Raw genomic sequence first — 27,599 nt, 5'->3', positions numbered from 1 at the left:
GTAATGAACCGACTAGTTTGTTATGAGAAAGATATGTGCATAGGAAATCAAACATTGTTGATCATCATCCTTACTGGGACAACGCTCATACACCACAGGTGTCTAAGACCAAAGACTACATAATATTAGTGGTTGTGGCAAGAAGGGAGAACATAACACAATGTTATTAAAATATGAATTATGGGCACAGAAGGTGATGAATTTTATATGGCACTGGTAAACCATGGACCTGTCAGCAGATCTTAAATCCTAACCCGACTAGCACATTGCATTTTAAGACTATTTATCTTTTCTACTTCTATCAACTAATATATATATATATATATATATATATATATATATATATATATATATTTCTTTTTATGTGGAAGAGAAATATTGTAGCAATGGAAGCTGAAATATGGCAAAGGATCCCAAAAGAGTTGTTGCATATGATTTTAGCGAGGCTGCCCATTAGGGTTCTTGGCAAAATGAGGACTGTGTGCAAACAGTGGAAACATCTACTGTCTTCCCGTGATGCCTTCGAAGGACTGGTTCCAATTTGGTCACTGTACTCCACCCCTGGGTTTTTATTCAGATCCATTGGAATCCAAAAGATGACGTGGATTCTTGGGTTATAGAAGAACGCAGTTCAGACATGTACAAAGTTCCTTTGCTCAATCACGTCGTTGTGAATACTTGCAAGGGCATCTTCTGTTGTCATAGAAAAGGGGATATGTTGGATCTTTCCATAGGCATTCCCAGTGCCAGGAATTGGGTACAGCTGCCTCGTCCTCCAATACCTGCTTTCGTTTTCAATGGATTGGCTTTCGATTGTTCCACAAGGCGTTGCACTCTCCTGCTGGGCAGATATTCTAGTAGCAGGAGAAGAATTGTGATGTGTATTTATGATTCAGAATCCAACGCCTGGACTCAAGTTTCCATGATGGTCCCGGACCATATTCGGCCTACTGGAAAGGGTATCTTCTGTAATGGCAAGTTTTACTGGGTGTCTCTGCCTCCCAGTCCCCCGAATCCCATCCCTAATCTCATGGTAGCCTTCAATATTGCCGACGGGCTGTGGACAGAAATCCTGTTGCCACAGAGATGCAAAAGGATTAGTCCTGAAAATTTAGGGGATTACAATGGGCAAGTGGTGCTAGTGGAGCACAAGGGCCATGACTCTGTTCGCATATGGAAGTTGAATGAAGCAGAAGTATGGTGTGATGTAAAAAAAAGAACCGTTTGGCAAAATGCAGCATTCCATTATTGGATTCAGTAGCAGTTAATAGCAGTGGGTTGGTAATGGTAATGGATCGGAAAATGAATATATCGATATATAACTGGAATGGGAAATTGATAGTCTGGCGATTGAGATTCCCTGGGCCTCGCATGTCTCAACGACCAATTCGAGTATCGATATCAGCCTTCGAATCTAACAACTTATGGTGGCCTCAACCATGATTTATATACTGATCCATTACTTAGGAAATTTTAGATGGTTGTGTTTTATTTCTCCTAGTTCTTTTTCTAAATTTCGATGATAATTGAAGTGCTGGGTTTATGAATATATTCTTTCTTTTTATCATATATTACCAGCGTAACATTTTTCATTTACTCAAACTATGGATCCTGAAACTTTATTGACAATTAAATTAGAATCGTGGAAGTTAGTTTCTAAACTTGCAGAGCTGTTTTATCTATATATGTAAAAGAGAAGTAAAAGGTATGAATAGAGAAGAAGATTATTCATCGTTATATGCAAAAGAGAAGTAAAAGGTATGAATGGAGAAGAAGATTTGGAGGCTTTTTGGTGTTTATTTTGCAGTTTTGAGATGGCTAGTAGTGTACCATAGCTTGATGGGAAAATGGTATCTGGTGCATCAAGATGAAGACTCTTTTCTACTTGTAAGAAATATATGAGATATCCAAGTGTGAAGATGATGATGATGACTTTGTGAGTTTTGCTATATTTTTTTTTTAATCTGATTCTATTTATTTTGAGAATGTAGTAAAAGAAAGAAAATGGTGTGATGACATGGATGAAGAAATCCAAACAATTGAGGAAAATGAGACGTGAGAGATAGTAAATCTTCTAGCAGAAAAAGGAGTTATTAGTGTGAGGTGATTTTATAAACCCAGGAATGATGTATAATGCATAATTGAAATGCACAAAGCGCAACTTGTAGTCAAGGGTGCAAACGACAATATGGAAGAGAATATAATCAAACCTTTGCTCTTGTACAAAGAATGGAAACTGTTATAGTTGTCATGGCAATAGTAGCTCAATACAAATGATAAGTCCATCAAATGGATGTAAAATCAACTTTTCCCAATGACGTATAAGTTAAGAAAAGCATTGTGTGGGTTCAAGCAGTTGCCAAATGCTTGGTATAGCTGCATTGACTCGTAACTATTGAGCAATGGTTTTAGTAAAAGTAGCAGGAAGCCAAACAGTTTACATCAAAGTTAGCAATGAAGGTGAAATTATAATTATTTGCTTGTATGTAGATGATTTTATTTTTACAGGAAATAATCTATCCATAGAAGAATCTAGATTAGCAGTCGAGAAATAATTTGTAATAACAAAAATGGGCTTATTGAGATATTTTTTGGTATTAAAGTCGAACAAACAAATGAAAGTATCTTTATATCTCGAACCAAGTATGCAGGGGTTATCTTGGAAAGATTTAGGAAGTTGAATAGCAAGCTAATGCCAACAATTATTGCATGGTGCATAGCAGATGGAGGCCTTACAAAGATGGTCTAGTGGGGTAGAATTTTCTAGTGAAAATATTAGGATACACATTTACCCTTATTCTAGTGTTGAATAAAAATATCGTGAAAAGTAATGTGTTGCTAGTTTTGGATAAAAAGACCCTCAACTTTCTTCGCAACTTTGTGGTCACTGGCCACTTATGAAAGGAGTAGGCATCTTTAGAAATGCGGTGCCATTTAGAGGAAATACTAATAGCAATAGGGAAAAGGAAATTATTCCGTTCATTTAATTATTTTTCAATTGTCTGGTCATATTGTGAGCTGCAATATATATCACAAGATTGTTTTAGTACTAGTAAACAATGATTAAATATATAATAAATTTGAACCTTTTGACATTTACAGGACATTCCTCTCAATTTACAAAAAAATAAAGTATGAAAATCATGTTGGAAACAGTTCTGAAGTTTGGAGTTTTTATTTTATTTTCAAGATTAATTAAATGGGTTTGGAAGATTGGGACTTATCTATTCACTAAGGTTTTAAAGAAATTATATGCATAAAACTTATACTAACACCTCCTAGTGGAATTGATAGTGCACTAATTTGTTGCTTGCTATTATCTTGGTTTTGGTACCACCTTATAGCATATACGGGTTCAAATTCTATTTTCCATGATGGACAGTTGAATCTGTTTCAACTCTAATTGTTATTGAGGGGTTCCACAAGGATGTCACATGAGCATTTATGATGCCCATTTTAACATAGATAGCCACCTATGTTAAGGTTCTATTTTGCAGTTCCATGTTATTTATGAACATTATATACATTTGGTTGGACACGTGAAAATCGATTGATGGATTGGATATTGATGATGGACATGTTGGATGTATGACCAAATGTATGACTTACTTGGTTACAATTTATCTAGTGCATGACTTGTCAAAGTTATTGTTGCATCGTATAGGCTTATATAGATATGATTTATCTAATCAATGACTTAGTGAAATTATGATTTATCTAATGTAAGATTTATTTGCAGTATGAACAACAAAAATTGATACGTGGACACTAGGCTTAATAAACATGATGTTTAAGATCATGTACCTATATCTATTTTGTGGTTGTATATATGCATGGATGAGAACTAAACTACAGGTTGGAAAGAACCATATGATAACCAAGATATACTATTCCATTGGGGAAGGTCGAGATGACCAATGAGGAAAGGTACGATGTACATTGTTCTATTACATTTGGTATCTACTTGATATGCACTCTTATGACATGAGTAAAATGCAAATGACAGGTGGCAAGACGACCTGACTGGATTATTCGATGACAAGTCCAACCAGCTCTGTAGTGTGGTCCGTGCTCTGAAGGAGGGGTGGAGGTGTTTCCCACCGTGTATCCTCCGAAACCTGGAATCATGGGGAGGACAGCTGAACGCTCCCCCTAGACGTGTGATGACGATTGCCAGATGCCTGCTGGGGAAAGTTCGGTCGAGGTATTCGACGCTTCCACCATGTCGGTTTTATCAGTGGTTAGTATGGCCGTTGCCACTGATAGAGCAGCAGAGGATGGATAGGGTGGGAACGGAAGTAGGTCAAGGTGGATAGGAGGATATAGATCAGTTGGAAACTCTTGATGGGAAGTAATGTCATTGTCTGACTTATCAAATTTAATGCTATAACTCTTTCTGGTTTGCTATGCTTTCAAACTCCTTGTATCTTTTCATTCTAACTTCGGGACGAAGTTTTCTGAAGGAGGGGTGTATGTAATGCCCCACTTAAATCTTATCCTACAAATTGTGTTAATATTTACATTATCTGAAAATATTGAGAAATATTGGTCTAAAATAAATTTATGATTTCCATTATTCAAATTCCCCACTTACCTTCTCAATTTGAATATTGTGTAGGATATGGTCTCCTTCCATTAATTCAAAATATATTTATTCATTTCACATTCCCCAATGTACCCTCACATTTAATTGGGAGAAGACATAGTCCTCTCCATCTTATCATCAATATATATATATTTATTCATTTCACATTCCCCAATGTACCCTCACATTTACTAAGGAGAAGACAAAGTCCTCTCCATCTTATCATCAATATATATTTATTCATTTCACATTCCCCAATGTACCCTCACATTTAATTGGGAGAAGACATAGTCCTCCCCATGTAATTACACTTCACATTCCCAAATGTACTTTCAGATTTACTTGGGAGAAGACATGATCCTTCCCCATTAAATTTTCAATTTTAAATTCATATCACAATTCCAAATGTACTCTAGCTTGGAAGAGAAGTTAACCAAGGATGGGTGAGAGTTAATGACATTAATGAGAGGTGGTTGAGGAAAGAGGGTATAAAAGGGAAGGGGGAAGGAAGAAGAGGGGGTGGGGAGTTTTGCTTAGGATTGTGGGGGTTGGTTGTGATTGTTTGGCCTTGTTATGATTTTTGGGAGACCTTGGAAACCTGTGGAGGTTTCTTGGGTTGAGGGGAGGAAAGTATCATTTTCTAGTTTTGCACATTCTTCTTGAGGACACACTATACCTGGTTGGACTTGGGCACGGAGGGCTAGGGAACCTGTGGAGGTTTCCTGGGCTAGGAATTTATTTCCTAGTTGGCTGGGAGGTAAATCCGGTTGGGTCGGCCAGAAGGAGCGTTCAGCTGGAGCTATCAGACAAAGGTATCATCATCAACCGCAGGAACAGGTATTTTTCCATGGACTACTCTTGTTAAGTTGATATCAATGGAATGCTCACCTTAATTTATGTTGCTTATGATAAAATGATTAGATGTTAAATGTTTAAAGATATGTGAAAAGGTCAGCAAGCTCCTTTTATTATTTATAAATTAACAGGAAAATAGATATGTTAGTGTATAACGAAATAAAGACTCTAATAATAGGATTCAGGTTCTTACAGACATCCACTCATGCAGAGTCTTCGAGAGATGGGCGGAAACGCTCAAGGGAAGCTGACAGATTGATGCTGGATGTGAGAGAGAATGTGGGACAACCATCTTCTCAGCGCAGACAGAGGTGGTCACCTGAGCAGTACACTGGTTACATGGCCCTGGTTGGGGAGTGTGTAGATACCGAACCATTATCCTTCGAGGAAGCAGTGTCGCAACCAGTCTGGGTTGATGCTATGGTGGAGGAGTACGACTCCATCTTTCGGAATAGTATTTGGGATGTTGTCCCAAGACTAGAGGACAAGTCAGTGGTGAGTTCCCAATGGCTTTACAAGGTAAAGCAAGTAGCTGATAGGAGTTGATCAAGTCTTTCAAGGAGGACCTTCTTCCGTATATGCCCAGTTTCCGTATATGCGCACATCTTCTGTATATGCCCAGTTTCCGTATATGCACACATCTTCCGTATATGCCCAGTTTCCGTATATGCGCACATCTTCCGTATATGCCCACATCTTCCGTATATACCCAGTTTCCGTATATGCCCAGTTTCCGTATATGTGCACATCTTCCGTATATGCCCAGTTTCCGTATATGCTCACATCTTCCGTATATGCCCAGTTTCCGTATATGCACACATCTTCCGTATATGCCCAGTTTCCGTATATGCACACATATTCCGTATATGCCTAGTTTCTGTATATGCCCAGTTTCCGTATATGCCCAGATCTTCCGTATATGCCAAGATCTTCTGTATATGCCCAGTTTCCGTATATGCGCACATCTTCCGTATATGCCCAGTTTCCATATATGCGGACATCTTCCGTATATGCCCAGTTTCCGTATATGCGGACATCTTCCGTATACGCCCGGTTTCCGTATATGCGGACATCTTCCGTATATGCCCAGTTTCCGTATATGCGCACATCTTCCGTATATGCCCAGTTTCCGTATATGCGCACATCTTCCGTATATGCCCACATCTTCGGTATATGCCCAGTTTCCGTATATGCGCACATCTTCCATATATGCCCAGTTTCCGTATATGCGCACATCTTCCGTATATGCCCAGTTTCCGTATATGCGCACATCTTCCGTATATGCCCAATTTCCGTATATGCGCACATCTCTGTATATGCCCAGTTTCCGTATATGCACACATCTTCCGTATATGCCCAGTTTCCGTATATGCACACATCTTCCGTATATGCCCAGTTTCCGTATATGCACACACCTTCCGTATATGCCCAGTTTCCGTATATGCGCACATCTTCCGTATATGCCCACATCTTCCGTATATACTCAGTTTCCGTATATGCCCAGTTTCCGTATATGTGCACATCTTCCGTATATGCCCAGTTTCCGTATATGCACACATCTTCCGTATATGCCCAGTTTCCGTATATGTGCACATCTTCCATATATGCCTAGTTTCCGTATATGCCCAGTTTCCGTATATGCCCAGATCTTCCGTATATGCCCAGTTTCCGTATATGCGCACATCTTCCGTATATGCCCAGTTTCCATATATGCGGACATCTTCCGTATATGCCCAGTTTCCGTATATGCACACATCTTCCGTATATGCCCAGTTTCCGTATATGCGCACATCTTCCGTATATGCCCACATCTTTCGTATATACCCAGTTTCGGTATATGCCCAGTTTCCGTATATGCTCACATCTTCCGTATATGCCCAGTTTCCGTATATGCACACATCTTCCGTATATGCCCAGTTTCTGTATATGCGCACATCTTCCGTATATGCCTAGTTTCCGTATATGCCCAGATCTTCCGTATATGCCCAGTTTCTGTATATGCGCACATCTTCCGTATATGCCCAGTTTTCGTATATGCGCACATCTTCCGTATATGCGCACATCTTCCGTATATGCCCAGTTTCCGTATATGCGCACATCTTCCGTATATGCCCAGTTTCCGTATATGCACACATCTTCCGTATATGCCCAGTTTCCGTATATGCGCACATCTTCCGTATAGCACATCTTCCGTATATGCCCAGTTTCCGTATATGCACACATCTTCCGTATATGCCCAGTTTCCGTATATGCGCACATCTTCCGTATATGCCCAGTTTCCGTATATGCCCACATATTCTGTATATGCCCAGTTTCCGTATATGCACACATCTTCCGTATATGCCCAGTTTTCGTATATGCGCACATCTTCCGTATATGCCCAGTTTCCGTATATGCACACACCTTCCGTATATGCCCAGTTTCCGTATATGCACACATCTTCCGTATATGCCCAGTTTCCGTATATGCGCACATCTTCCGTATATGCCCACATCTTCCGTATATATCCAGTTTCCGTATATGCCCAGTTTCCGTATATATCCAGTTTCCGTATATGCCCAGTTTCCGTATATGTGCACATCTTCCGTATATGCCCAGTTTTCGTATATGCACACATCTTCCGTATATGCCCAATTTTCGTATATGCGCACATCTTCCGTATATGCCCAGTTTCCGTATATGCCAAGTTTCCGTATATGCCCAGATCTTCCGTATATGCCCAGTTTCTGTATATGCGCACATCTTTCGTATATGCCCAGTTTCCATATATGCGGACATCTTCCGTATATGCCCAGTTTCTGTATATGCACACATCTTCCGTATATGCCTAGTTTCCGTATATGCCCAGATCTTCCGTATATGCCCAGTTTCCATATATGCGGACATCTTCCGTATATGCCCAGTTTCCGTATATGCGGACATCTTCCGTATATGCCTAGTTTCCGTGTATGCACACATCTTCCGTATATGCCCAGTGTCCGTATATGCGCACATCTTCCGTATATGCCCACATCTTCCGTATATGCCCAGTTTCCGTATATGCGCACATCTTCCGTATATGCCCAGTTTCCGTATATGCGCACATCTTCCGTATATGCCCAGTTTCCGTATATGCGCACATCTCCGTATATGCCTAGTTTCCGTATATGCAGACATCTTCCGTATATGCCCAGTTTCCGTATATGCAGACATCTTCCGTATATGCCCAGTTTCCGTATATGCCCAGTTTCCGTATATGCACACATCTTCCGTATATGCCCAGTTTCCGTATATGCGCACATCTTCCGTATATGCCCAGTTTCCGTATATGCGCACATCTTCCGTATATGCCCAATTTCCGTATATGCGCACATCTTCCGTATATGCCCAGTTTCTGTATATGCGCACATCTTCCGTATATGCCCAGTTTCCGTATATGCCCAGTTTCCGTATATGCACACACCTTCCGTATATGCCCAGTTTCCGTATATGCACACATCTTCCGTATATGCCCAGTTTCCGTATATGCGCACATCTTCCATATATGCCCAGTTTCCGTATATGCGCACATCTTCCGTATATGCGCACATCTTCCGTATATGCCCAGTTTCCGTATATGCGCACATCTTCTGTATATGCCCAGTTTCCGTATATGCGCACATCTTCCGTATATGCCCACATCTTCCATATATGCCCAGTTTCCGTATATGCGCACATCTTCCGTATATGCCCAGTTTCCGTATATGCTCACATCTTCCGTATATGCCCAGTTTCCGTATATGCACACATCTTCCGTATATGCCTAGTTTCCGTATATGCGCACATCTTCCGTATATGCCCAGTTTCCGTATACGCCCAGTTTCCGTATATGCACACATCTTCTGTATACACCCAGTTTCCGTATATGCACACATCTTCCGTATATGCGCACATCTTCCGTATATGCCCAGTTTCCGTATATGCGCACATCTTCCGTATATGCCCACATCTTCCGTATATGCCCAGTTTCCGTATATGCGCACATCTTCCGTATATGCCCAGTTTCGCATATGCCGAGGTGCGCGTGGAAGGGAGCGGAGTTGCGCCAGAAGATGAGGACGGGTAGGGGCCAAGGCTTCCCTGACTCGTGCCCTCGAAACATTCATTTCTTATATAGCGTGGACAGGGGGCCGAACAAGTCAAAGAATCGATTTTTCTGGTTGGGTGATCAAAGAGGAAACTCTGGACTCATTCAACATGCCCATGTTTTGCCCATGTCCAGAGGAAGTAAGCAGTGAATTATCCAGAGAAGGTTCATTCGAAATACGACGATTGGAGATCCTAAGAAGATCAGACACATTTATGGAAGAGGAGATGGATGCCAGGACAGACTTGGTTTAGTGAAAGCCAAAGAATACAAGAAAACCATAAATAAAGTTTTATTGTTGGCCTTGCAATGCACCCACCCGAGAGTTGTGTCGAGGCCTTCAACCTCAAAGGCACTCCTCGCCCTCGAAGCTATAGATGGCCCGCTGTTGGTGACGAAGGAATTCGAATCGGAACTGGAATATTTTTGCAACAATAGAGGGGACGTTACTTGGTTTCAATCTCCATAAGACCACACAAATGAGAGCATGAGTGACTAGAGTTATTCTTCAGGATGAGCATTTTCTCTAGCAACGAATACCAGCAAGCTCGATGGGAGGCATGGATGGGATTATGGAAAATGACCAGCGTTGCTGACTATGTTGAAGCAAGCAGTGGACATCAGTTTGTTATGTAATAAGGTAAGGGAAAATACCAGAAAGGGGATGATGATTGGGAGAGTGATGTTGAAGAGGTTGCAGTCACGATGGGAGAAGAGGATGACGAAGGTCCAGAGGTTGATGCGCCAATGGTGTGGCCGAGGTTTGGCTGGTCAGGGTGGAGCAAGAATCCACAGCAGAGCAAGAATCCACAGTGGAAGCGTGTGTGGACCGAGAATGAGCCGAACAAGTAGTTCCGATAACAGCAACAAAGAACCTTGAGAAGAAAGTTTGTGTGTAGGTGAAGAACAATGGGAACTTTTTGAAAGCCTGAAGAACGATTTTATTAGGGAAATGGGATTTTGATTCACCCCAGAATCTCGCCCTCATCAACATGTCTTCATTTGAATGTGATTTTTCATATTTGATGAATTGTACTATGCCAACTATCTTGATGGGGGCTAATATTGTTATTGAGGTTTATGGGAATGGATCTATTGATGTGGATAATGTGACACTCCATGACATTATTTATGTGCCTTCATTATTTTTGGACTATGTTGCAGCCCCAAAGTCACAATATGTCATGTTATAGTGCAGAGCCTGTGAACATCTAAGTTTGATCTGATTGGTTGTTATTGATTTTGGTTTTCTTTAGAATTTTTGTTTATGAAGTCATTATGTTTGTTTAGTATTTTTGAGTATATCTCTAAATTGATTAGGTTTGAATGTTCATGTGTGTTCGCTATTGCAGTCAAGCTTCAAAATGAAAATAAAAATGATGAAGAAATTGTAGCAAACTAAATTAGATGTTAATGCTTGTTTACTATGATTATTTTCCTGTTAAATGATTGTGTGAATTCTTCCTTAATTTTTTTTAATATTCTCTATGTTCATTTCATAATTATGTTTCATGTACTCTATTTTTCCTCATAAAAGTTTGTCACAAAAATAAAAAAATACAAGAACTATTTCAACCATCTAAATCAAATTCTTGAACTTTGTTAGTATACTTTTGTTTCTGTCATAATATATTGAAAAATAATGTTAATTTAGTTGATATTTGTTGCACATTTTAAAATACTAACATCTCATACATTCTAAAATTCACCATGAATCTTCACAAGAAAGTGCAAATGACCATGAGAAATTTCTATCTAAATTAATTTTTCAATTTTTGTTTCTAAATTTTGAATTTCTCTTAAGAATCTAGGTAACAGAAAGTGTCAACAATTTAAAATAGTTTTGTTGGGTAGGATTTCCACTAGTTTTTAGTTAGAGTATCCATTTTCTTTGGGTTTGACATGAAGAAACAAAAAGGAGGAAAATGGAAAATAGATCTTGGCAAACTCAAATGAACAATTAAGAATTCATTTTAGCCTATTAAAATTAGATGAGAAACTGAGCAATTAAGAATTCAACTGCAAGACAACATATTATTTTGAATTTTGCAAATTCATTTAAAACCCGTGTAAAAAATCATCAAAATAACCAAGATACTCTTCAACAATATTGATAAATTATACAAAATTAAAGGAGACAAACATATTGATTGAGGATTTCCTTTAATTAAAAATCCCATTTCAATTTCATACTAAGCTATGTTTACAACATAATTTGACATGAAAAATCCTTGCAATTGTATCATTATGGTGCAAAAATCAAAATACAAAGATGGGTTCTTAGAATTACATGAAGCATAAGAATTGACACCCAAAGCACACTTTAGAATTCCTCCTTAGACAACTTCAAAAGTCCCAATAAATTTTATAAAAAATTGATAGAGTTTCCCCTACACCAGCCAATTTCTATCTAATTACATCAAAATGAGGATTATATAAGCTCTCAAAACTCAACGTACTAGACCTAAACCACTAGTGGTATTGAAAAACCACTAGGATTTTTTACAAAATGATAGTTGTCTTGTAACTAACTTCCTCTAGAAGTTTCCAGAAAAAATTGTCATTTGTAGGGTGGGTCCCACTTGATTTGGTTGTAATGGATTATCCTTCTCTCTCTTGAATGTATGATTAGTCCTCTTCTCTCCCATGCCTAGGAACTGGCTAGGTTGTATGCTACCTGAGCTAGGTAGCAGATGGTGTTGTCCTTCATTGTGTTGATGTAGGTGTCGATGGTTGAGGTCGTGCTTGTTGTTTGTGCGGAAGCCTGGAACTTGAACCCGCCTCTACTGATGACACATGTAACACTGATGCATAGCCCCCTTAAATGGAAACTTTGTACAAATCCATCATACCTCTCCACTCTTTGCCCAAGGGGACGTCACACAGCTACACATCCAAAATTGTCCCTTCCAAAGTTGTGACCATTTCATAGTCAACCTTCCCTTACTCTTTGAAGATTCTCTTTAACAAGGATACAAATTCAAAATAGTCTTCATATAAATTTGCAATATCCTTTCCCTATAGTGGACGATCCTCCTCTCCGAAGCCTTTTTGGTTTTCCTTAATGTCATTGAATTTTTTCATGAGAAATTCCTTGGAATATAAATCCCCATTCCCATCAAATAATGGTGGGAATTTCCTCTTGTACAATACTTCACATCTTTCTTTAAATCCTTATACTTCATATGATAGTATCTCTGCTTTTTTTTCTACCAATGTTACCAAATTTTTCTTTCTCTTCATCTAGTTGGCTCTCACAACCCACTTTGATTTGTCAATATTTGCCTTGACCACTTCTTCCTTGGGCATATGGTTAATGAAATTTATGATCAATCTGGCCTTGGTAGGTAAGTCACCTCTAACTTTCTTAATTGAATTCATTTCCTTGTGGACCATTATGACAACTTCTATATTCTCTTGAATTAACTCCAAGTGATCTAAATGCTTATCCACTACCTTCATGATCTTATCCCATATCATTCTCTTTTCAGCTTTAAAACAGGACTTACTAGGGTGCTTTCTCCTTAAGTTTTCCAATTCAACCTCAATTTTCTCATTGTGATCGTATGTCCAGTACATCTCCATCTTGGTTTTCTTGAGCTCTTCTTTCTTTGTCTTCAACTCTTGCTCTCGATTTGGGAGTAGATATTACAACTTCTTGACATCTTCCAATATCAGCAATGATTCAACCTATTCAATTAAAACAACAAGGTTCTATTGACATTGAAGAGTCTCATCAATTTTCTCTTTCATTCCTTGGAACTGTGCCTCCAATAACACAATCGTGTCCTTGTATTCCTTATTCTTTAGCACAATGGTGTATGAAGCTTAGTCTTAAGATCCTGACTCTTTTTTTCTACTGCTACCAACTCATCTATTTGCACAAGATGTGCATCTAGAATCTTGAGCTTATTTTTCATTGAGGTTATCTCCTTGTCTTTATCCTCCAACACAAACTTATATTGTTTAAAATCCCTAGGGAACATGGCTAGGTGTATGATTTTATCTTATAGGATTTTGATTTCATCTTTCGGCTCCTGAAAACCATCTTATCACACTTCAACTAAGCACTAGCCTTATTGTACCATTTTTTCAGTTTCTTGGTTGTGGCATTTGATTGATGCATTTGTATATGCATCATATGGGTCACTTACATGTTCATTTCCATAATATCAGTATATGGAATGTTGTCTGCGAGCAAGGATGAATTATGCACTTGACAGTTTGGCTTGGATCTAGATGTCTCCACCTTGGACTACAATACAACCAACTTGAAGATCCCCTTTCTAGAGTCTAATGAAATTTTGACTTGCATGGAAGGGAGTGGTTGGTTTTCTACAATTCTTATATCCCTCTTCCTTTCTTTCCTTTGTTGTTTGGCCAATTGTTGGAACTGCTCCACTACTCACACGTGTCCAAGCTTGAACACTTCACCTGACCTTGTGGCTCAAGATCGTGACATGGTTAAAGACAAGTGTTCCATAGTGAAGGCTTGCTTTGATGAGGTTTCTAGCTAGTTGTTGTATAGTATTAGAGCTTGAGACATTGTCTTATTATCATCCTCATCATCAGCATCACCTGCTAGGGAGTGGTTGGTTTTCTACAATTCTTATATCCCTCTTCCTTTCTTTCCTTTGTTGTTTGGCCAATTGTTTGAATTGCTCCACTACTCACATGTGTCCAAGCTTGAACACCTCGCCTAACTTTGTGGCTTCAAATCCTGACATGGTTGAAGACAAGTGTTCCATAGTGGAGGCTTGTTTTGATGAGGTTTCTAGCTAGTTGTTGTATAGTATTAGAGCTTGAGACATTGTCTTATTATCATCCTCATCATCAGCATCACTTGCCACCTTTCTGATCCTGGCTCTCTTGGAGTTAGGCTCCTCTACTTCATCCATCTCCATGGGTCATGAGGTACCCCTTTTCCTCCCAAAGCAGTGGGAGAAGTTTGACTCATCTAGATACAAAATGGCCCTGAATTCTTCCTAAGTAGCTTTGTTTGGATAATCTTCTACTATAATATGGAAAAACATGCCCTCAGCAAATGGAAAAACCTAACATCAACATAATTAATCAAACCTTGGGCCAGATGAAACATTATAATATGGAGAAAGTTAGTGACATCAAGTGTGAGAGGGGGTTATAGCATAAATCATTCATGCAGGAAAGAGTGCAGATGGGGGACTTTGGGGTCATAAGAGATGTCCTTGGCAAGTGCTTTAGCCTGCAACTAGAATGTATGAGTTCAACCATGCATAAGAGGAAATGGTGCCAAAATGAGGAGGTCAGCGACATTGCACCTGAGGGGAGCGTGGAAATTATGTTGAGCATATTGGAAATAATTCTTATGGGGGACATTGTAGATCAGAGAGCACTGATGATAAAATGGATAATAGAATAGATTGAGAGTGGAAAAGGAGGTTGTAAGAGGTAAATGAAAGGGTGGACCTACAACCAATTATAGTTTGTAGAGAAAATTCCTACGGACAATTGCTAAGACTATGAAAGGTAGTGCTAGTTCTTGGTGTGGGGATGTGAGTTTGTTAAACCCATTTCCAAGAGAACATAATGATTCCGGGAATCATGTGGGACACACCTAGAGTGCATAAAACCCAGGAATTAAACAAGCGAGGTTTGAAATGATTATACACACATACACACATAGAGAGAGAAAGAAGGACCCAAAAATAATTCAATATGTTAGTGTAGAGCCAAAAAAATTCTTATAGTTAAAACATTTTATTTATGTATGGCTCAAAACTAACATACTCACCATATAAAATATTTAAGTATTAAAAAAATTTACATCCAGAAATATTTAATTTCTCTTAATATTTAGCAAGTTAAAATAAATATATATTTATAATTAATATAATTTAAAACTATATATAATAAAAATTAAATATATCAAAAATTTTATTATAATATTTATATATTCTTTTAATTTTATGATAAGAAGTCAATCTCGCGTTAAAACTGAAATTAAAAAAAAAATGTGGTACCTCCAGCTAATTAAACTATAAACAAGATCATTTCAAATTGCGTCGTATCATTTCATATTATAGTTCAACAAAATCTTTAATAGGTGCAAAATGTCAAATGGATGTTTAAACAAGATCATTTCAAATTGCGTCGTATCATTTCATATTATAGTTCAACAAAATCTTCAATAGGCGCAAAATGTCAAATGGATGTTTAAATAATTTATTTCTCTGGTTCAGGTGTGTTAGTTTTAAGTCAAGAGTTATTTTGGGGCCACATTCAAATTCTTGAAAAGTGTAAAATGCGGAATGGATATTAAAATGAATTATTGATTTTGTTCGTTTGAGTGTTAGTATTTTTAGAATACAGATTACAGGATTATAGAAATGTTCTTATTCTTATGCACACGAGTGCACGGGTCAATGGTTGGGTCAGTAGGCTTTCAGGCATCCCACCAGCGATCGATTTCCAGTTTGTGGCGCTGCGCGAATGATGAGAATGTATATCAGTATATTGTGATTGATGTGATAGATTCGCTCGAAGCTGCTGTATCTGCTCGCTTCCGCCTATATATGTAAATGTTACTTCTTCAGGAGATGCACTTCCCTCGCCCCTAAAAAATGTTCTTATTCTTATATTGAAGAAGAGTCCACAAGGATGTGTTAACGTAGTGCAAAATTGAAACTTGAAAACAGGTTACAATCAATGCGTTGCGTTACAATGGTAGAAGGCTAAATAAATTAAAGATTCCAGGCCTTCGTTATATTGGAAATTCGAATGGAGAACCACAAGGATGTGAACGTAGTGCGAAATTGACACCAGAACACGTTCCAATCTATGCATGGCGTTACATTGGCAGAAGCGAAATTGACACTAAAACACAGGTTCCAATTCCAATCTATGCATGGCGTTACATTGGTAGAAGGCGAAAGAAATCAAAGATTCCAGGCCTTCGTTATAATGCGAGAAAATGGATAATATTGGAAATTCGAATGGAAAACACAGATCAATTTAAGGGGGGAGGTTGGCGAAAGAAATCCAAGATTTCAAGCCTTCGCTTTATTGTGAGAAAATGGGTAATATTGGAAATTCTAATGCAAAACACAAATCGGATCAATTTAGGGGGAGAAGTTAACAGGGTAAACAAGGTTTTGATCAGGATAGAAAAGTCCAAAATGTCGTTCTGGCTCGTCCCCGCCTTTCAAATTCTCATTGAAAAGAGCGAAAATGTATGTATCAATGTGCTGTCCAGGCCTCTTTGGCGTTCCTGCATTTGAAAGCACATGTTTGATCAGATTGTTGCTGTAAGTCTGCGCATTCTCAACAGTAGCCGCTTCATTGCCCGCCGAAGGCCACCCGCTCTCAGTTATGATGATGTGAATATCGGGATGTCCCGATACACATTAGCCATGAAAGGAGCCCCATTCTCTCCCAGAAAGTTAAGTACATCGCTCATGCTACTCTTCAATTCATCAGCGAATTCTCCCTGAGAAGGAGGATACGATTTTCCCAGAACAGACGAGGCGTGGGTAGTGGAGACCTTTATGGAGCTCTGCAGATTGGCATTCTTGACTGCGGTTTGAATGTTTCTCATGGCAGGAACGAGATAGGGAAGATGCTGCCGATTTTCACTTGAAAAAACTTCGTTGCCGACTGCGATGTATTTGATGTTGGTGGCCGGATAGAATTGGCGAATGTTGTCGTTAACCCACCCGTTTGCTGCAGCCTGATCGTATGCGATCTTCTGGAGCTCATCGTTCCCAACTCCGACAATCACCTCGATTCCTCCGCTGTTTTGTAACGCTCGCTGCGCTTCCTGATGTGCTTGGAAAAGCCTAACTTTGCCGATGTTGTGAGACCTTATCAGATTTGCCACCTGATCTGGAAGTGGCAAATTGTTTGCAACCATTCCATAACAGACTCCAACTGCAATAATATTCTTGCAATTCAGTCAGATTATCACAGGCCTTGAGTTTCAAAAACCATTCATGATTATTACGCTCACACGTAAGGATAATAGCTATGAAAATTAAAAGAAATCATATGTTTGATACCTTTGTTGCTGGATGCCATTTCTTGGCCGGCTGTATATTTGCTTCCAAATAACAGAAGCGTGGCGTACTAAAAATGATAGTTGTGGCCTCAAATAGAATGCTAGAGATTATGAGAGGAAAGGGCCGTTCTACACTATATATAGAGAAAGATGATAACTCTGTGCGGTGTCTGAAGAAGGGAAAGCAAATGCATAACAACTCCTCACGAAGGACCGTCATTACGATTCACATAAGCAGATGAATAGCATTTGGAGAGTACTCGACTTTGTCACCGGCCGCCGCGTAAAACCTTTTGTTTTTGCCACTAGACTATCAAATATTTCTTTGAACACATTGCAAAATTTGTATGAATCGCCGAAACAGAGATTGATACTCCCTTCAGTTGACACCGAATTCTGAGTACAGTGTGAAAATTGCAGAGATTCGGACAGAAATTCCCGATTTCAAAAGCATTCAGACGATAGTGACTGATAAAGCAGGGAGGAAGTGGAGGGCAGTAAATAGGAGAGAAAGGCGCGAGTCAGTATTTAGGCGGGTTTCCAAATTCAAAATGAGTGATGTATGGATGGTATGCGGGCGATGGTATGACATGGGACGGCGGGTTTCCAAATTCAAAATGAGTGATGTATGGATGGTATGCGGGTGGATGAATGCGAATGCGAATACATACGGAATCGGAATTCGTTCGCCGGAGAAATGATGCACACCGCTGACCGCCAAAGCCGATGTCAGAACCCGCTTCCCAACACTGTACTTAAGGTCTCTTAAGAGTGCATTTATAATGCTATAGTCCATGAAATAGCACTTGCCGTAAGTCCTCTTCTCTTGCCACGTTGGTGGACGACTGGGCATATGATGGGCCCTTTCCTCATGCCACCTTGGCGGATGATAGGATGATTGGTGGGACCACAAACCTCGCCAAGGAGTCGCGCACTCTCCCTACATCTGCTCTGCCACATGGCCTACATGCGCCTACTCCGCCGCATGCTCTTCCACACTTGGGAAATAAACGACGTCCTCGCCACCCTGCCCATGCTATAAAAATAACCGAACTGGCTCCTAATCTGGCTTTCGGATTTGAAGATCTCTCTGATAGAATCACCAGCCTGCAAAATCACGCATTAGTAGGGAAATGGCATTTTTCTGAGATGGATGATTCGGCCATGAGAGTTTGGCTGCATTCTAAATGGCATGTTCTTCTGGATTACATGCCTACGGTGGTCAGACTGCTAAATGGCTGGTATAGCTTTCACTTCTTATGCCAAGAAGACTTGGAGAAGATTCAGGCCATTCCTTGGGTAAAAGGTCGCAGCTTCCTTGCATTGTACTCCTGGTACATCGGGTTTAACCCTTTAAGAGAAATACCACAGAATAATCTAATATGGGTTAAATTACCAGGGCTCCCCATAGAATTCTAGTCACGAAGACTCTACAAGACATCGGGGACGCCATTGGTAAATTTGTATATGTGGATCCCCGTTGTCTGGGGGCTCTCGACAAGCGAGTTGCTTGGATCCTCATTGAAAAAAATTACAGGGGTGGATTTCCAGACCATATCTCTATATGCTGGAATGATTCTATGCTTACCCAATGTCTAGACTATTGGGGTGTACCCTTCCGTTGCCTGAACTGTCACCGGACAGGTCACCTGCTGGCACACTGCCCCCGTCGATGGAGCGCCCGCCCCACAAATGAAAATTGGCCACGACAAAGAAACTGGAAAAGGAATATTTTTCAGAGTTCTGGCTGCTCGTCACACGGTGGCTCGGAGACTCCCTCCCGTGGGAAAAGTCCTCCACATCATTCAGGTAATCCGACTCACTCCCCTCTTGGAACCTCCAATCATCATTCTATGAAAAATCAAATTAAATCTCCACATATTCTCATATCATCCTCCCCTCCATCGAATGACTTGGACCCACACACTGCCACCTCCCCTATTGAACAATCTATCCCCTATCTCGATTTTCCATCCCCGCCACCAAATGCTCCACCTCAGCCTACCATAAATGACCCCCTATCAGCTACACATATCTGCTATGTCTGGGCTATATCCCCACCCCATACTGCCCCCACAAACCCGACCTCTTACAAGCCTAATCTATCCTCCCCTACCACCCCGATTACATCACCCACAAATTTGGTGGATAGCGACTTAGAATTCCTGCTGCAGAAAAAAACCCTAGACCTCCGGTCCCTTACAATCCACAAACCTCTAAATCCCACATCACCACATATCAGCCCAACATCCGCTGGAAACATTACGGTCTGGAAAAAAAGTCCTAGGGACAGCCGGCATTTTCGTGGCCATCTCCGTAATCCTCATGTCCCCTGCCAACCAGATGCACCCTCCCTCATCGACATCCCCATTGCTGAATCTTCTTCTCGGGCCCTTGGAGCACGGCAGCCCACCAAATGGCCCAAATGACTTTTATTCTTTCCCTGAATATGTGAGGGCTTGGGGCGGCCCCAAAATATCTAGCCCTGAAGGAACTATTCACTATATACCGCCCATTCATTATTCTTCTACAAGAAACAATGCACCCTGATATCCACTCGCTTGGATACTTTCATCGCATGCTTCCGACTTGGCACATGGCCGCCATAGATGCTTCTAGGCTCTCTAGGGGACAGATTGCCATTTGGGACCCTAACCATGTCCGCCTACAGACATTCACATATTTTTCCGACATTTTTCTCGCTGGAAACATTTGCAGCTTTTTGGGGCATATCCATATCCTCAATATCTATGCTCCTTTTCGAGATAGAGAACATTTCTGGCTTCGATTGGTGGAATCGGACGTCCTTTATCAGCCATCTCTCATTCTGGCTGGGGACTTAAACTGTACTATTGGGGACCATGAATACTGGGGACACAAATGTCGTGGAGATCCCATGGCAGACTCTCTAAAATCCATCATCTTGGATCACAATCTGGTTGATATCAACCCATCGAACATTGCCCCCACATGGGATAATGGCATATCGGGGATCTCATACATTGCAAAAAGATTGGACAGGTTTCTCATACATGATATGCTTATTGAAAGACTCAGATTGGTATCATCCAAAATTATCAACAGCTATATTTCAGACCATCGCCCTATCATTCTCCATTGGCGACAACAAGACTTCAGGAGCGGACTTCCCTTCAAATTCAACAGAATCTAGTTAGAGGATCCTTCCTATGTCGACCTGGTAAAAAGTACTTGGCTCTCTGTGGCAAACAACTCCACATCTCATATGGGATTGTTCTTGGACAAACTTAAAGCTCTTCGACTTGCTACCAAAAAGTGGGAACGAGAAAAAAAAAATTCAGCTCAGAAAAGAACTCAGTGATATTGAACGGGAGTTAGACTCTATAAGCCCTTCTCTATCTACTCATATACTCCAACCGAACACCAGATCCAAAATTCAGTTCCTTGAAAAAAGAAGATCACAAATCCTGCTTATTAAGGAGACGACATGGAAGCTGAAAAGCCGTGTCACATGGCTGAAGGAGGGGGACCGAAACACAATTTTTTCATAGATTTGCAAATTGTCGTCGTCAAAAAAACTCCATATGGGAGATTTTTGACTCGAATGATGCTAAATATCAAACGCAAGATGAGATAAGCCAAGTGGCTCTGTCATTCTTCAAATCGGCCTTCGCCCAGATTCCATCGGGAGGCCCAGAAGATTTATTATGGGGGGTATCATGCTACCCAATGATGTTCAGAGAGGAAGCTAATAGAGAACTCTACAAGCCAGTTACATCTGAAGAAATTCATGGGGTCATTCTATCTTTCCAGGGTGATAAAAGTCCGGGACCTGATGGTTGGACTGTGGAAATCTTTTCTCATTTCTATGATCTGTTTCAGTCTAACTTGGTAAACCTTGTTGAAGAATCCTAAAATCTGGGTTTTGTCCACCCTCATCTAAACTCCACGTATACCGCCCTCATTCCTAAAAAGAAAACTCCACACACCTTCTCTGATTTTTGGCCCATATCGCTTTGCAACCTAGTCTACAAAATCATATCCAAATCAAGTGTGAGAGGGGGTTATAGCATAAATCATTCATGCAGGAAAGAGTGCAGATGGGGGACTTTGGGGTCATAAGAGATGTCCTTGGCAAGTGCTTTAGCCTGCAACTAGAATGTATGAGTTCAACCATGCATAAGAGGAAATGGTGCCAAAATGAGGAGGTCAGCGACATTGCACCTGAGGGGAGCGTGGAAATTATGTTGAGCATATTGGAAATAATTCTTATGGGGGACATTGTAGATCAGAGAGAACTGATGATAAAATGGATAATAGAATAGATTGAGAGTGGAAAAGGAGGTTGTAAGAGGTAAATGAAAGGGTGGACCTACAACCAATTATAGTTTGTAGAGAAAATTCCTACGGACAATTGCTAAGACTATGAAAGGTAGTGCTAGTTCTTGGTGTGGGGATGTGAGTTTGTTAAACCCATTTCCAAGAGAACATAATGATTCCAGGAATCATGTGGGACACATCTAGAGTGCATAAAACCCAGGAATTAAACAAGCGAGCTTTGAAATGATTATACACACATACACACATAGAGAGAGAAAGAAGGACCCAAAAATAATTATAGTTAAAACATTTTATTTATGTATGGCTCAAAACTAACATACTCACCATATAAAATATTTAAGTATTAAAAAAATTTACATCCAGAAATATTTAATTTCTCTTAATATTTAGCAAGTTAAAATAAATATATATTTATAATTAATATAATTTAAAACTATATATAATAAAAATTAAATATATCAAAAATTTTATTATAATATTTATATATTCTTTTAATTTTATGATAAGAAGTCAATCTCGCGTTAAAATTGAAATTAAAAAAAAAATGTGGTACCTCCAGCTAATTAAACTATAAACAAGATCATTTCAAATTGCGTCGTATCATTTCATATTATAGTTCAACAAAATCTTTAATAGGTGCAAAATGTCAAATGGATGTTTAAACAAGATCATTTCAAATTGCGTCGTATCATTTCATATTATAGTTCAACAAAATCTTCAATAGGCGCAAAATGTCAAATGGATGTTTAAATAATTTATTTCTCTGGTTCAGGTGTGTTAGTTTTAAGTCAAGAGTTATTTTGGGGCCACATTCAAATTCTTGAAAAGTGTAAAATGCGGAATGGATATTAAAATGAATTATTGATTTTGTTCATTTGAGTGTTAGTATTTTTAGAATACAGATTACATGATTATAGAAATGTTCTTATTCTTATGCACACGAGTGCACGGGTCAATGGTTGGGTCAGTAGGCTTTCAGGCATCCCACCAGCGATGCGATCGATTTCCAGTTTGTGGCGCTGCGCGAATGATGAGAATGTACATCAGTATATTGTGATTGATGTGATAGATTCGCTCGAAGCTGCTGTATCTGCTCGCTTCCGCCTATATATGTAAATGTTACTTCTTCAGGAGATGCATTTCCCTCGCCCCTAAAAAATGTTCTTATTCTTATATTGAAGAAGAGTCCACAAGGATGTGTTAACGTAGTGCAAAATTGAAACTTGAAAACAGGTTACAATCAATGCGTTGCGTTACAATGGTAGAAGGCTAAATAAATTAAAGATTCCAGGCCTTCGTTATATTGGAAATTCGAATGGAGAACCACAAGGATGTGAACGTAGTGCGAAATTGACTCTAGAACACGTTCCAATCTATGCATGGCGTTACATTGGTAGAAGGCGAAAGAAATCAAAGATTCCAGGCCTTCGTTATAATGTGAGAAAATGGATAATATTGGAAATTCGAATGGAAAACACAGATCAATTTAAGGGGGGAGGTTGGCGAAAGAAATCCAAGATTTCAAGCCTTCGCTTTATTGTGAGAAAATGGGTAATATTGGAAATTCTAATGCAAAACACAAATCGGATCAATTTAGGGGGAGAAGTTAACAGGGTAAACAAGGTTTTGATCAGGATAGAAAAGTCCAAAATGTCGTTCTGGCTCGTCCCCGCCTTTCAAATTCTCGTTGAAAAGAGCGAAAATGTATGTATCAATGTGCTGTCCAGGCCTCTTTGGCGTTCCTGCATTTGAAAGCACATGTTTGATCAGATTGTTGTTGTAAGTCTGCGCATTCTCAACAGTAGCCGCTTCATTGCCCGCCGAAGGCCACCCGCTCTCAGTTATGACGATGTGAATATCGGGATGTCCCGATTTCTCCATAGCCGAAATCAGAGAATCCACCAGCGCATCGAACAAGCTTCTATATAGACGACCTCCATCGTTCACCACCGGATCCGCGGATCTAAACAAAGCATAGTCTAACGAGATTTGGGCCTTGTTGTAATTGTAACTAATGTAGGGATACACATTAGCCATGAAAGGAGCCCCATTCTCTCCCAGAAAGTTAAGTACATCGCTCATGCTACTCTTCAATTCATCAGCGAATTCTCCCTGAGAAGGAGGATACGATTTTCCCAGAACAGACGAGGCGTGGGTAGTGGAGACCTTTATGGAGCTCTGCAGATTGGCATTCTTGACTGCGGTTTGAATGTTTCTCATGGCAGGAACGAGATAGGGAAGATGCTGCCGATTTTCACTTGAAAAAACTTCGTTGCCGACTGCGATGTATTTGATGTTGGTGGCCGGATAGAATTGGCGAATGTTGTCGTTAACCCACCCGTTTGCTGCAGCCTGATCGTATGCGATCTTCTGGAGCTCATCGTTCCCAACTCCGACAATCACCTCGATTCCTCCGCTGTTTTGTAACGCTCGCTGCGCTTCCTGATGTGCTTGGAAAAGCCTAACTTTGCCGATGTTGTGAGACCTTATCAGATTTGCCACCTGATCTGGAAGTGGCAAATTGTTTGCAACCATTCCATAGCAGACTCCAACTGCAATAATATTCTTGCAATTCAGTCAGATTATCACAGGCCTTCAGTTTCAAAAACCATTCATGATTATTACGCTCACACATAAGGATAATAGCTATGAAAATTAAAAGAAATCATATGTTTGATACCTTTGTTGCTGGATGCCATTTCTTGGCCGGCTGTATATTTGCTTCCAAATAACAGAAGCGTGGCGTACTAAAAATGATAGTTGTGGCCTCAAATAGAATGCTAGAGATTATGGGATATTGTGAGAGGAAAGGGCCTTTCTACACTATATATAGAGAAAGATGATAACTCTGTGCGGTGTCTGAAGAAGGGAAAGCAAATGCATAACGACTCCTAACGAAGGACCGTCATTACGATTCACATAAGTAGATGAATAGTGTTTGGAGAGTACTTGACTTTGTCACCGGCCGCCGCGTAAAACCATTTGTTTTTGCCACTAGACTATGAAATATTTCTTTGAACACATTGCAAAATTTGTATGAATCGCCGAAACAGAGATTGATACTCCCTTCAGTTGACACCGAATTCTGAGTACAGTGTGAAAATTGCAGAGATTCGGACAGAAATTCCCGATTTCAAAAGCATTCAGACGATAGTGACTGATAAAGCAGGGAGGAAGTGGAGGGCAGTAAATAGGAGAGAAAGGCGCGAGTCAGTATTTAGGCGGGTTTCCAAATTCAAAATGAGTGATGTATGGATGGTATGCGGGCGATGGTATGACATGGGACGGCGGGTTTCCAAATTCAAAATGAGTGATGTATGGATGGTATGCGGGTGGATGAATGCGAATGCGAATACATACGGAATCGGAATTCGTTCGCCGGAGAAATGATGCACACCGCTGACCGCCAAAGCCGATGTTCAGAACCCGCTTCCCAACACTGTACTTAAGGTCTCTTAAGAGTGCATTTATAATGCTATAGTCCATGAAATAGCACTTGCCGTAAGTCCTCTTCTCTTGCCATGTTGGTGGACGACTGGGCATATGCTGGACCCTTTCCTCATGCCACCTTGGCAGATGATAGGATGATTGGTGGGACCACAAGCCTCGCCACGGAGTCGCACACTCTCCCTACATCTGCTCTGCCACATGATCTACATGCGCCTACTCCACCGCTTGCTCTTCCACACTTGGGAAATAAACGACGTCCTCGCCACCATCCCCATGCTGTAAAAATAATCAAACTGGATCTTAATTTGGCTTTTGGATTTGAAGATCTCTCTGATAGAATCACCAGCCTGCAAAATCACGCATTAGTAGGGAAATGGCATTTTTCTAAGATGGATGATTTGGCCATGAGAGTTTGGCTGCATTCTAAATGGCATGTTCTTCTGGATTACATGCCTACGATGGTCAAACTGCTAAATGGCTGCTATAGATTTCACTTCTTATGCCAAGAATACTTGGAGAAGATACAGGCCATTCCTTGGGTAAAAGGTCGCAGCTTCCTTGCGTTGTACTCCTAGTACATCGGGTTTAACCCTTTAAGAGAAATACCACAGAATAATTGAATATGGGTTAAATTACCATGGCTCCCCATTGAATTCTAGTCACGAAGACTCTACAAGACATCGGGGACGCCATTGGTAAATTTGTATATGTGGATCCCCGTTGTCTGGGGGCTCTCGACAAGCGAGTTGCTTGGATCCTCATTGAAAAAAATTACAGGGGTGGATTTCCAGACCATATCTCTATATGATGGAATGATTCTATGCTTACTCAATGTCTAGACTATTGGGGTGTACCCTTCCGTTGCCTGAACTGTCACCGGACAGGTCACCTACTGGCACACTGCCCCCGTCGATGGAGCGCCCGCCCCACAAATGAAAATTGGGCACGATAAAGAAACTGGAAAAGGAATACTTTTCAGATTTTTGGCTGCTCGTCACACGGTGGCTCGGAGACTCCCTCCCGTGGGAAAAGTCCTCCACATCATTCAGGTAATCCGACTCACTCCCCTCTTGGAACCTCCAATCATCATTCTATGAAAAATCAAATTAAATCTCCACATATTCTCATATCATCCTCCCCTCCATCGAATGACTTGGACCCACACATTGCCACCTCCCCTATTGAACAATATATCCCCTATCTCGATCTTCCATCCCCCCACCAAATTCTCCACCTCAGCCTACCATAAATGACCCCCTATCAGCTACACATATCTGCTATGTCTGGGCTACATCACCACCCCATACTGCCCCCACAAACCCGACCCCTTACAAGCCTAATATATCCTCCCCTACCACCCCGATTACATCACCCACAAATTTGGTGGATAGCGACTTAGAATTCCTGTTGCAGAAAAAAACCCCAGACCTCCGGTCCCTTACAATCCACAAACCTCTAAATCCCACATCACCACATATCAGCCCAACATCTGCTGGAAACATTACGGTCTGGAAAAAAAGTCCTAGGGACAGCGAGCATTTTCGTGGCCATCTCTGTATTCCTCATGTTCCCTGTCAACCAGATGCACCCTCCCTCACCGACATCCCCATTGCTGAATCTTCTTCTTGGGCCCTTAGAGCACGGCAGCCCACCAAATGGCCCAAATGACTTTTATTCTTTCCCTGAATATGTGAGGGCTTGGGGTGGCCCCAAAATATCTAGCCTTGAAGGAACTATTGACTATATACCGCCCATTCATTATTCTTCTACAAGAAACAATGCACCCTGATATCCACTCGCTTGGATACTTTCATCGCATGCTTCCGACTTGGCACATGGCCGCCATAGATGCTTCTAGGCTCTCTGGGGGACAGATTGCCATCTGGGACCCTAACCATGTCCGCCTACAGACATTCACATATTTTTCCGACATTTTTCTTGCTGGAAACATTTGCAGCTTTTTGGGGCATATCCATATCCTCAATATCTATGCTCCTTTTCGAGATAGAGAACATTTCTGGCTTCGATTGGTGGAATCGGACCTCCTGAATCTGCCATCTCTCATTCTGGCTGGGGACTTAAACTGTACTATTGGGGACCATGAATACTGGGGACACAAATGTCGTGGAGATCCCATGGCAGACTCTCTAAAATCCATCATCTTGGATCACAATCTGGTTGATATCAGCCCATCGAACATTTCCCCCACATGGGATAATGGCAGATCGGGGATCTCATACATTGCAAAA

The 27,599-nt window shown here is 40.5% G+C and overlaps 1 protein-coding gene and 1 pseudogene across 2 annotated transcripts; both read right to left on the bottom strand.

Moving 5' to 3' along the window:
• Positions 1-16,645: 16,645 nt before the first annotated feature.
• On the bottom strand, positions 16,646-17,693 carry LOC149204063 (glucan endo-1,3-beta-glucosidase, acidic-like; annotated as a pseudogene). Its single transcript, XR_016252360.1, has 2 exons — positions 17,582-17,693; positions 16,646-17,453 (listed from the first exon to the last, which is right to left on the bottom strand). The product of XR_016252360.1 is annotated as a glucan endo-1,3-beta-glucosidase, acidic-like (transcript).
• A 5,665-nt stretch (positions 17,694-23,358) lies between these two features.
• LOC149204062 (glucan endo-1,3-beta-glucosidase-like) lies at positions 23,359-24,698 on the bottom strand. Its single transcript, XM_089394623.1, has 2 exons — positions 24,581-24,698; positions 23,359-24,452 (listed from the first exon to the last, which is right to left on the bottom strand). The coding sequence occupies exons 1-2, from the start codon at positions 24,597-24,599 to the stop codon at positions 23,494-23,496; spliced, it is 978 nt and encodes a 325-aa protein (XP_089250749.1). The 5' UTR covers positions 24,600-24,698; the 3' UTR covers positions 23,359-23,493.
• Positions 24,699-27,599: the final 2,901 nt, after the last annotated feature.

This window comes from Pinus tabuliformis, chromosome 1_2, assembly GCF_031772625.1.
Source record: "Pinus tabuliformis cultivar Carrire ecotype Pingquan chromosome 1_2, CPIR1, whole genome shotgun sequence".
Classification (NCBI taxonomy): domain Eukaryota; kingdom Viridiplantae; phylum Streptophyta; class Pinopsida; order Pinales; family Pinaceae; genus Pinus; species Pinus tabuliformis.
This window is presented reverse-complemented; position numbering and strand designations above follow the sequence as displayed.